Below are 11,360 nucleotides of genomic sequence, written 5' to 3'. Positions count from 1 at the left end.
CACTGGGTGAGGAATCTGGGGACCAACTGTCACAGCTCCGGTATCACCGCCTCCAGGACGCCTGGGTCTGGCTCTGAGTCCCAGAGGGGCCCTGTCAGCCAGCTGTCCTGGGGGACCCTGGTTCTGCCCCTACCCCTCTGCGCTGCTCTCCCTGGGGAAATCAGAGAGTGCAGAAAACCTGGTAGGGGGAGTGCCGGGGTGGTGGTCCCAGGAGCAAAGTGTTTCTCTGTCCAGGTCCAAACCTCAGGCTGGGCTTCAAAGCCCTTGGAGAGCGGGTCCATAACAACAGAAGGACCCGCAGCGACCTCCTCTCTCCTCTAAGCTCTGCAGCCCTCCAAGTCCCAAAGACTGTTTTGCCCTCACATTTACTCCTGTTTGTCCATGTCACTGGGTCATGCAGACTAGCTTCTGTGTCCTGCTGAGGGCAGAGATCAAGTTGGATGTCTCTTTGGAGTGACCTGCAAACTTCTCCCCAGTACATTCTCATTGATTGAAATGAATGAGCTGAGTTGTTCTAGCGACAGACAGAATACTGGCTGGTGTTTACATAACAAGGTGGACTTCCCCTAAGGGAGGGGTATTTAAAAAAAAGAAAATAGAGGTCCCATAAAGCATAGGAGAAGAGACCCACCTGCCTAGGACAGATGGAGAAGGCATCCTGAGAAGAGTAGGGAGATGGGTCCGATAACCTCTGGAAGGGCCAGCCAGCTAGGCAGGGCAGCCTGGTGGGTGTCTTCCTCCCTCCCTAGGGGCAGGGAGGGGCAGGTATTAGGTGTATGCCCCCTTCCCTAGGGACTTGGTGTGTAGACAGTGATAATAGGTGCCCAGGTTTGCTTAGAAAAGAAAGATACACAGATCTACACATATACACATACACACACATACAAACACCCCACCCCCCAATTCTTGTCCTCCAGCCTCCCTGTGAACCTTGGGCCACCCATCTCAACTGGGTCACCTTTCCTGTCTTGCAGCCAGGCCTGTCTACACACGTATACACACACACACACACACACACACACACACACACACACACACACAAACTACACATACAGCCAACTCCACAACTCCACAGCTCCCTTTGTTCCTCAGGCCTAAGGCCAGGAGCCTGGTGTGTGTGTGTGTGTGTGTGAGAGAGAGAGAGAGAGAGAGAGAGAGAGAGAGAGAGAGAGAGTTTGCCTGCATTCCAGTGCTCAACAGGAATTATTTTTGGAATTATCTGCTCTTTGTTTGAGATGATCTTACTTCTGCAGGTCTAGATCTAGAACCGACTTCAAGTGATTCACAGTGGGTCAGGATCTCCGTGCCTGGCACATCCTAAGAGTTCAATAAATGAATTCATTTTAAGAGCTGAATAAATGAATTACATTTCATTAATAAAGACCTAAGTCTAGCCAAAGTCAACTGCAAGGGGAGAAGAGCCAGGGCCAGGAAAGTAACACTCACTGAACACCTAAGAGGAGCAGGCACTGTGCCAGGAGTTTGGCTTATTATTTCCATTTTACAGATGAGGAAATTGAGGCTCAGCAGCAAGTCAGTGCCCGAGGGGCAGACCTAAGAGGCAGCAGCTTGGCTTCAGAGGCCTGCTCCTTCCCCTCGCACCGTGAAGCTTCACATATGCCGTTACACTCAACACACTCTTGCTTCTGTTTTAGGCGGGGCCCTGTGCCGGCTGGGCACTGGGGGGCCCCGGTGGGGGGCCATGACACAGATGAGAGGTACAGTCCTATTCGCTAAGGTCCTGGCGGGGAGAGAGATGCCACCTACACACTTTTCTGGTCGTAAGGCAGAGAGTGAGGGGTAGGGTGGGGTGGGCAAAGCCATCTATTGCTAAGCCTGGGGCCCTTATTGCCATAATTCTAGGTTGGCCTCGGAGAGAAACCTAGCGTGGCCAGCATGAGGGCCAGTGGAGGAGGGGCGTTCCCTGGGCAGAGGCGGCCACCAGCCTCTGAAAGCAAGGGAAGGGCTCATGGAAACCGCACCCTGGAACTTGGCTCCGCAAGGTGCCCCTCCTTAGGCTCCTCTGCTTCGTGGACACTCCGGTGGCCGGTCCCAGTGTGGATGGACATGCCCCTGCCATATGCAGGCACACCCTCCCGGGTGCACACGCGTGCCAGAGGCCTAAGTGCACGCACACGTGTTCTGCCCTCCAGGGCCCGGGTTCCCAGTTGCCTCTCCCACCTTGGAGATCTGTCTGGAGCCTCAGCAGGACACCCGTGGGTGGACGTATGGAGCCTTAACACTCCCAGGGGGCTGATGGGTCTGTCCTTGTTGGACCAGTGGAGTGGGCCCAGCAGGGACCACTGTCTCCCCTACCCCAGCCCTTTGTCTACCCTTCCCCATCCGGCAGCTGTCCCCCTCCCCACGCATACACACATACACACACACACACATACACACACGCATACACACACACATACACACACGTTTCTGTCCTTTGTTTTCCTCCCTGGCCAAATCCCCACGGCTCCTTTGGTCATTACCCTCCTGCTTTCATTCGCTGTAGTGGGGAGGAACGCGGGAGCAGGGCCAGTTCAATGGTGGGTGTCTAGGGGGCAATCTCATTTGGGTGGGGACAGGAACGCTCAGACCAGCTGGGGACAAAAATGTCTGGCATACAGGAAGTCCCATGCAACTGTTTGCTTTTCTATTAACGTGAGAAACGGTCACCTGGTCCGCAGAGTAGGAACCTCTACCCAACGAAAGCCCCAGGTCCCCAGTGCCACAGCTCCCCTCGTCCAGGCTCTTGGGGCAGAGAGGGGACCAGAGTAGAGAACAGACAACTTCCGCGGGGCCTTATCTCTGCGTTTCTTCCTCTCCCACTCTTGCTTGGAGACAGTGGCACCCAACTCCACAATAAGGTCTGTTGTTAATCTCACGTTAAGTCCCTGATCCAGGGGGCACCCCTCCCCAACGCCAGGGTTTTCAAGGGGTTCCTCAGTCATGGCTCCTCTACCTGAATCTTCTTAGCAAAGGAGCAAGAGCCCCCCCCCCCCCCCCACACACACACAGTGTCAATCCCTAACCTCTCAGAGGTCCCACCCTCCATTGGTGTGCATTTTAGGGAACGGGTTTGGCTCAGCCCTCCCTATGGCCTCACAGGGCCAGGTCTATGAAGCTCTCTCATCTGTCCTCCAGCAGGACTGTACCTCACCAACGAGTTCAGACTTTTGGTTTCCAAGGTGCTCCAGAAAAGGACACCTACTATTGTAGCTCACCCACCCATTCTTATACAACTATTTTGGGAAGTTCGACTTAAAGTCTGACCTCAAGCCCTCATGCTGCAGTGCCATCCTTTCTCCTCTCTAGAAAGACCAGGTGTAAGAGGGCAAAAGAAATGCTGAAGATGTAGGGTCAGGGGAGAAGAAAAGATTGCATTATCCCCCAACTTCCCCAATCTCTCTCTAAAAGTACCCAAGTGCCCAATTCATGCCTTAAAAACTTATTTTCACTTTCACCAAATTTCCAGAGTCACAGGAACTAAATTGATGAGTTTTCAATGCGGAAGAGATGGGTGGAATGATGGTGGAGGATAACCAACCGATCGCCTCCCACCTGTACGCACGGCCCAGGCCTGAAGGAAGTCTGGGTCACAGTCAATCGCCTCCCTCCCTCCTTCTGTGGCACCCAGAGCTCATGACTCTCACCCGAAAACTGTTCAGTCACATCATGCCTTTAAGACGGACTCTGCCTCCCCGCTCTCTGCCCCCCCCCCACATCTCTCCTCTCCCTCCACCCCCCAATCCTCCTCACCTCCTCACCCCAAAGCCCTCCAGGCTCCCCGCCAATGATCAGAAGGCCAAGAACTAACTCACCTCCCAGTCGGTGCCTCTCAGATCTCCGAGACTGGGGGGGCGGTTGGGTATGAGGGGGGGTGGCTTGCCGCTTGGGTATGAGGGGACCCCGTCTTTTGCCTGGGGGTCCCACACTCCAGCCCAGCACCCCATTCTGGCCCCCACTGCGCGCTGAGCCGGGTTCTCCCCGCATCGCAGCTGCGGGCTTTGTCTGCTCTGCGGAGAACCTCTCCCGCGGCCCAGAGCTGGATCCACTCAGGAAGAGCGGGAGGGGGAGCGGAGAGGGAGCGCGGCAGGGAGGAGGGGAGCGGAGAGAGGGAAAGCCGCAGTGACCTAGCCGGGACCGCTCCCCGCCCTCGCGTTCCCCCCCCCCCTCTCATTACCATGAGAAAGAGGGACCTGAGACCTGCCGGGACCGCGTGGGAGCCAGTCTTGGGAGGGGGGCGCGCTCCATTAGTCTTTTTTTCAACCCTTCCGTTTCTGTACACCGACTCCTCTCCCCTCGCCCGCGAAAAAATTAGGGACCTCGGCTTTTATCCCACCCCGGCTTTGCCTCCGAGCCGCGGGTAAAGACCTAAGGCACATCCCGAACCTCCTCGGGTCAAGGAATTCGTCCCCGCGCCCCCAAGGGTGGGAAACTACAACTCCCGGCATGCCCCCGGCGCCCCCGGCGCGCCCCCCTCCCGTCAGTTCCATGCTGCTCCATCCAGTTCATTTAAAACAAAAGAGTTTGAGCGCTGGATGGGGCTGGTCTCTATTGGGGGCCACTGAGTGCTACTCCTAGACTGGGGCTTGGTGCGGGAGCCTAAGGGGGGCGTCTGGACGGCGGGGTCTAGAGACTCCGGGTCCGAGGAGGGAGGGGTGGGGGCAGAGATCCCGCAGCCCCCGGTCCCCCGTCACCCCCGGAGAGGAGAAGAGATCTGCTTTCTTGGTTTTGTTTCTCTTTCCCCCCACCCCCACCCCGGGGGCTGGGGCGAGGGGAGTCGGGTTACAGGGTGTTTGGGGAGGGGGGCTTAGGGGGAGGGTCTATCTTTCTATCTCGCCGTCTTTCCCCCTCCCCAGTTCTTTGTTCCCCCCTCCCCACACACCCCCTCCTCTCCTCTCCCCTCCCCTCCTCTCTCCTCTTTTCCCTTCCACCACCTCTCTCTCCCTCTCTCTCTCTCCCCCAGCTTTTGTTTCGCCATGCCTAGTCTAGTGGTATCTGGAATAATGGAAAGAAATGGGGGCTTTGGAGAACTAGGATGTTTCGGGGGAAGCGCTAAGGACCGAGGGCTGCTGGAAGACGAGCGCGCCCTTCAGCTGGCTCTCGATCAACTCTGCCTCCTGGGTTTGGGGGAGCCCCCCGCCCCCACGGCGGGCGAGGACGGGGGAGGTGGGGGGGGCGGCGCCCCTGCACAGCCGGCCGCTCCCCCGCAGCCGGCCCCGCCGCCGCCGCCCGCGGCGCCCCCGGCCGCCCCGACGGCGGCCCCCGCAGCGCAGACGCCTCAGCCCCCCACCGCCCCCAAAGGGGCCAGCGACGCCAAGCTCTGCGCTCTCTACAAAGAGGCCGAGCTGCGCCTGAAGGGCAGCAGCAACACCACCGAGTGTGTACCCGTGCCCACCTCCGAGCACGTGGCCGAGATCGTGGGTAGGCAAGGTAAGAGGGCGCCCAGATCGCGGAGCTGGATGGGGGGGGGGGCACCCCATCCCTAGCGCGGAAAGTTCATTTCCTCTCCCGTCCACCTATGGCTCTGTCCCTTCTCCACAAAGGGGGACCCTCCTCAAACCCCGATTTCCTAGTGCCACAAAGTTCCCTGGTACCCCCAGTCGGACTGTTCTCCAGATCCTTCCTCCCCCAGGGCCCGGCCCTCAGACAAAGAAATATCCTCTCTTAAGAGAGAGGGAAAAGGGAGGGGATTGGTTTTCCAATCTGGAGAGGCTGTCTATCCTGAGGGGGTGTCCACTCAAAGCCAGAAAAACTGGCCGAACGTGCAAAGAGTTACTGAGAAGCCCCTGCCCTGGTATCTGCTAGTGGATTGGGGAGGGGGTCCCCCTGAGACCCCCAGCTGCCTGGAGTTACACACTTTGGGGGAGACCTGGCCTGGGGAGCCAGTCTGAGGATCTGTCTCTTTGTTGGGCTAAGTGTAGGAATGGAAGGGGGTGTGGCTCATGGGAGGGTCCCAGCCTTGGGGGAGAGATGGGAAGGGGGGCTCCTGGGAGGAGGGAAGCCTGTGGTCACCCACACGCCGAAGTTGAACAGTCTGCGGGGTTTTGGAAGGGGCGCCTCCAAGGAAGTGCCACATCCTGGTGTGGCCCTCTCCTCCTCCCTCTCAGGCTTTTGTTCTGGGCTAGCCTAGGCCAGGGGCCAGAGGCCTGGATGGGGGTCTCCGATAGTGCCGGAGTAGGACAGGGTGGGAGGGGACATACTTGGGGGGAGGGGTGCGAAAGCTTCACCTGGAGATTCGGTGCAGGGCGTGTGTCTGGGTGCGTGGGGGGAGGGATGTAGAATTAATACAGTGTAGTCAGTCTGATACCACACCCTCCTCCACTCCAGCATCCCTGGACGGGTGGGGGTCGGAGTGTTGATGACTGTCCAGATTGAGCAGACGGAATCTTGGGGACCCTTCCCTCTCCTAGTTTCCCAAAGGGGAGTTGGGGGGGGGGGGGACTTGGAAATTGCAAGGCTGGGCTGGTGGGGTGGGGGTGGGGAAGGAGCAGGGGAGGAGCTGCCCCACAGTAGGGAACAATAGCGGAGCTGCATTCCGGCTGGGGAGGGAGGGAGGAGGCCGGCTGCTGGCAGGGGAAGAGGGGAGGCGAAGCCAGGGGGCCCTGCTCCTCACCCCACCGCATCCCCCTGTAGTGCTGGGGATTGGTGGGATTTTGCTGGGAGATCCAGAATGGAGGAGGGGACGATGCCACGGGCCTGCACAGCCCTCATTCCCACCCGCCCCACTCCATCTCTTGAGGTTTCTGGTTTGAAAAGTTGGATTTCCTCTTTATCAGAAACTAGGGACCCACAGCCCTGGAATTGGGTGGGGACACTAATATCTTTCTTGTGGGAGGGTGGTCTTGGGAGGCCCCCAGAATTTCATGGAGTCATTTTTCCTCTCCTGCCTCCGCATCAGATGGAGCTGTCTCTCATGAAAGTAGGGGGGATTTCTCTCTTCCCCCTCATTCCTTAAGTATGTCTAACCTCCCTTCTCCCGCGACAGTGTCAGTGCCCCTGTGTTTAACCTCCAGGAAGGTGAAGCCCGGGGGGGTCTTCCCCTCAAGAGGTGCTTCTTTAGGCTTGCAAAGCCTAGGGTCAGTTCCCCCACCAGTTCTGCACCTCCGGGCCGGGCCGCTAGCTTTTGTACTTAAAGTACTCTGCCCCGGCCTGTCCTCCTCACCGCGCCCCAACCCCCAAAGGTATTTAGCTCACTTAACTTTATGGACCCAAAAGTTAGAGCCAAAACCCAGGTGTCTGTCAGACACCCTGTGAGTAGACACTGTGCGAGAGGGAATGCCACTGTTCCCCCGCACTCCGTGCCTTACGAACAGTCGTCTGCTGGCATTAAAGCAGCAAGGATGCGAGCTTGACAACAGGTAGGACTTCTCAGTGTCCAAGAAGTCTGAGGACGAAAGGGAGGGGCAACTTCTCCTTTCTAAGGTCTCTGGAAGGCAAGGAGAGCTGCCCCAACCCATTCTACCCTCCCGTACACCAATCTGCTGTGGTTGAAGAGACCGCATGGAGTGGAGGAAGGAGGCTGATAACAACAACAACAATAATAAGCTCTCCTCAGGCCTGTGGACGGAGAGTTGGGGCAGAGTCAGAAAACTGGAACTACTAGTGTTGGTTTTGGGGGAGAGGTAGTGTGGTGGGGGAGAAAAGAGATGGTGAGTCTATAGTGAGTATATACCTGAAGAGGGGTGTGCACGTATCGCTACGTGAATGGGGTGAACGTTGTGGGCGTGCATAGGAAGGTGCTGTTTGTGTGCTGGGGGTGATAGGGATGGAGGAGTGGGATGGAGGAAAGGCTGAGGCGGGGAATCGCGGTGAGTGTGAGAGGTGTGTGAAAGTATTTAGAGAAAGGCACATAGTACCGCACGGCGCTCAGGTCCTTGCGTGTGCAAACTCACACATGTGGCATGTGTGCTTCAAGAAAGGATGTGAGTCTCTGTGAAGCTGGGTGCAGAGAGAGGGAGAGGAGCGAGAGGCTTGGCCAGTCAGCCATTGAGGTCCGCACCCTTTAGAGACGGTGTTGCCGGCCCACCCTCGCTCACTCTTCTCTTTCCCCTTCTCCCTCTTTGTCTCTTTGTCTCCGATTTCTTCTTTCTTTTCCTGCCTCTCTCCCCAACCTCCCAGCTTTAACCCACTCCTACTTCTAAGTGGAAATAAGGGTCCAGAATACCTCTCCCTCACTCTAGTCAGCCCCCAGCCCGTCTCAGCTCTCCTGCTCCCAGGGGACAGGGTGGCAGGAGTGACTATGGGGTTCAGTCCTGTCCCTTTCACGACATTATCTTTATCTTCATATTCCTCTTGTCGCTCTTGAAACTGATTCTCAGGTCCTTCCCAGTCTCCCATACTCCACTAGTTGCTGCAAACCTGCTGTGAATTGGAGACACTGAGAGACACTAATGGGTGGATGCTAGGATGGGGGGAAGATGGGGGGGGGGATCATAGAACAGATGGGGGTCAGTGGTCCCTGGGTAGGTTGGAGGACACTTTTAATGAATGGAGGTCCAGTGATGAGTAGATTGTGGGGTTACTGAGTGCATTTGGAGTTCTGTGGAAAGATCAGAGTCAGTGACAGATTGGGGGGCGGGGGGTAGAAAGGCAGTGTGATAGATGAAGTGATTTGGAAGTTGGTGAGTTGCCAGGAATCAGTAGAGAAGTTGAGAGAACAGCTCATGGTTGGGGGGGAATTAGTACGGAGATTTGAGGTGAGCAGCTTTCTGGGAGGGTTATTTCCGGGTTTCAAGGAGTACATGAATTTGGAGGTCCTGAATGGAATTCAAGGGAAAGTTGTTACATTTTGAAAAACGTGGTTGATAGAGACCTTGTGTAGATCTGAAATGAGTGGATTGTTCAAATCAGGGTGGTTGGGGGGCGGGGAGCGGGGTTCAAAGGATAGATTGAGAGGTTCCAGGGGGCGGGTATCTGAATGAGGATCAGGAGCTCATTGGTGCCAGCACAGACCTTGTACAGTGAGTTTCTTTCTCTCTCCCCTTCCGTCTGTCCCAGGCTGCAAGATCAAGGCTCTGAGGGCCAAGACCAACACCTACATCAAGACCCCGGTGCGGGGCGAGGAGCCGGTGTTCATGGTGACTGGGCGGCGGGAGGACGTGGCCACGGCCCGCAGGGAAATCATCTCGGCGGCGGAGCACTTCTCCATGATCCGAGCATCACGCAACAAGTCGGGGGCTGCCTTTGGCGTCGCGCCTGCGCTGCCTGGCCAGGTGACCATTCGCGTGCGGGTGCCCTACCGCGTGGTGGGGCTGGTGGTGGGCCCCAAGGGGGCAACCATCAAGCGCATCCAGCAGCAGACCAACACGTACATTATCACGCCAAGCCGAGACCGCGACCCGGTGTTCGAGATCACGGGTGCCCCGGGCAACGTGGAGCGCGCGCGGGAGGAGATCGAGACGCACATCGCGGTGCGCACCGGCAAGATCCTCGAGTACAACAATGAGAATGACTTCCTGGCCGGGAGCCCCGACGCCGCCCTGGACAGCCGCTACTCCGAGGCCTGGCGGGTGCACCCGCCCGCCTGCAAGCCCCTCTCCACCTTCCGGCAGAACAGCCTGGGCTGCATCGGCGAGTGCGCCGTGGACTCGGGCTTCGAGACCCCACGCCTGGGTGAGCAGGGCGGGGACTTTGGCTACAGCGGGTACCTGTTCCCTGGCTACGGTGTGGGCAAGCAGGATGTGTACTATGGGGTGGCAGAGACCAGCCCCCCGCTGTGGGCCGGCCAGGAGAACGCCACGCCCTCCTCCGTGCTCTTCTCCTCGGCCTCCTCCTCCTCGTCCTCTTCCGCCAAGACGCGTGCTGGTCCCCCAGGAGTGCACCGCTCCCCCGCCACCTCGGAGCTGGCGGGACTCCCACGACGCCCGCCTGGAGAGCCACTTCAGGGCTTCTCCAAACTTGGGGGGGGCGGCCTGCGGAGTCCCGGGGGCGGGCGGGATTGCATGGTGTGCTTTGAGAGTGAGGTGACCGCCGCCCTCGTGCCCTGTGGACACAACCTGTTCTGCATGGAGTGTGCAGTCCGCATCTGTGAGCGGACGGACCCCGAGTGTCCCGTCTGCCACATCACAGCCACGCAAGCCATCAGAATCTTCTCCTAAGCCCCCTCCCCTGCCCCCGCCTCCTGGGGCCACTGCCCAGGGGCCTGCCCCGGGAGCTGGTTTCCACCAGAGCCTTTTTGGAAACCAGCAGTTTGAGGGGCAAGGTGATTAGAGATACTGGCTGGGGAGCGGGGAGGGGAGGTGACGGTGGCTGGAGGGTGGTCCGCTTTGAGACCCTCTGGTCACCCTGTCCTTGAAAGGTTGGGAGGGGGCCAGGTTGGAAATTTTACTAGAGTTACAACTCTGATACCTCAACACACCCTTCAATCTGAAAGCAGCTAAGAGAAACTTTTGTTTTGCCAGCGGCGGCAGCTAAGGCATCCTGACCCCCCGGGTCCACCTCCCCTGCGTGTGTCATACTACCCCTTCCCCGATGGAGGGGGATGGAGGGGCGGGAAGGGAGAGGGAGAATTACCATCTGTATACAGAGGTGCTCTCTCCCATCCCCAGGTCCTCTGGCCCTGACCTCTGACCTCCTGGCATGACCCTTTGGACCCTCCACTGCCATATCCTGTTTGGGAATCTGTTCCTGGGTTTCCAAGATGGGAGGGGGTCGGGGCCCTTTCGGAAGCCTGCACAGATTGCAGGGGGTGGGGAAGCTTGCCGATCAGTGAAGGGCTCAGCCCTGTCTGTGTCCACAAAGCTGGGCTAGAGGAATCTGGATGAGGCGCCCCCGCCCCTTCAGCTTTTCCCTCCTCCCTCCTCCCGTTATCCCCCCCTTTGGGCTCTCCCTTCTCCTGTCCTCCTTCCCCGCTCCTCTCTTTACTCCCACCCTGTCTTTCTGTTTCTTCCCTTCTCCCCCCCTCCCTTCTGCCCCTTCTAGCGCAGCTTTGGGGATACCATCCCCTTGGGGAGAAGTTGGGGGAAGGACATTTTGGTGGTTCCCCCTAATTTCTCTTTTGGCATCTGGAGGCCCTCTTTCCCCACTCCTCCAAAGACGCACCTCAAATTCGTGATGGAATGTATCCCCATTCTCAGTGAAAATTTGAGGAGGGGACTAATCCTGGGGTACATAAAGGGCCAACCCTCGACCTTTAACCCTCTTTGGGCATTACATTTAGGGGGGCAGTTCCTGGACGGGATTTCATGGCAGTGGTAGGAGGAGAGCCAGGGAGTGGGTCTGTTGTTTCAAGGAGCAATACCCCACTCCCTGCGCCCCTCTCGACCTCACACCAACCCTTATTAGTGAGCAAATCATCAAGTGTGTGTCCTACCCACTGTGGTTGAGAAGAGAGGTCAGGTCTTCAGAGAGGGGTCAGTTCC

The 11,360-nt window shown here is 57.9% G+C and overlaps 1 protein-coding gene across 1 annotated transcript; it reads left to right on the top strand.

Annotated features, from left to right (window-relative positions):
* Positions 1-4,976: 4,976 nt before the first annotated feature.
* MEX3A (mex-3 RNA binding family member A) lies at positions 4,977-10,976 on the top strand (the record flags this gene model as incomplete). Its single annotated transcript, XM_079761882.1, has 2 exons — positions 4,977-5,430; positions 8,998-10,976. The coding sequence occupies 2 exons, from the start codon at positions 4,977-4,979 to the stop codon at positions 10,095-10,097; spliced, it is 1,554 nt and encodes a 517-aa protein (XP_079618008.1). The 3' UTR covers positions 10,098-10,976.
* Positions 10,977-11,360: the final 384 nt, after the last annotated feature.

The sequence above is a fragment of the Cnephaeus nilssonii genome, assembly GCF_951640355.1.
Source record: "Cnephaeus nilssonii genome assembly, chromosome: 21".
Lineage (NCBI taxonomy): Eukaryota > Metazoa > Chordata > Mammalia > Chiroptera > Vespertilionidae > Cnephaeus > Cnephaeus nilssonii.
This window is presented reverse-complemented; position numbering and strand designations above follow the sequence as displayed.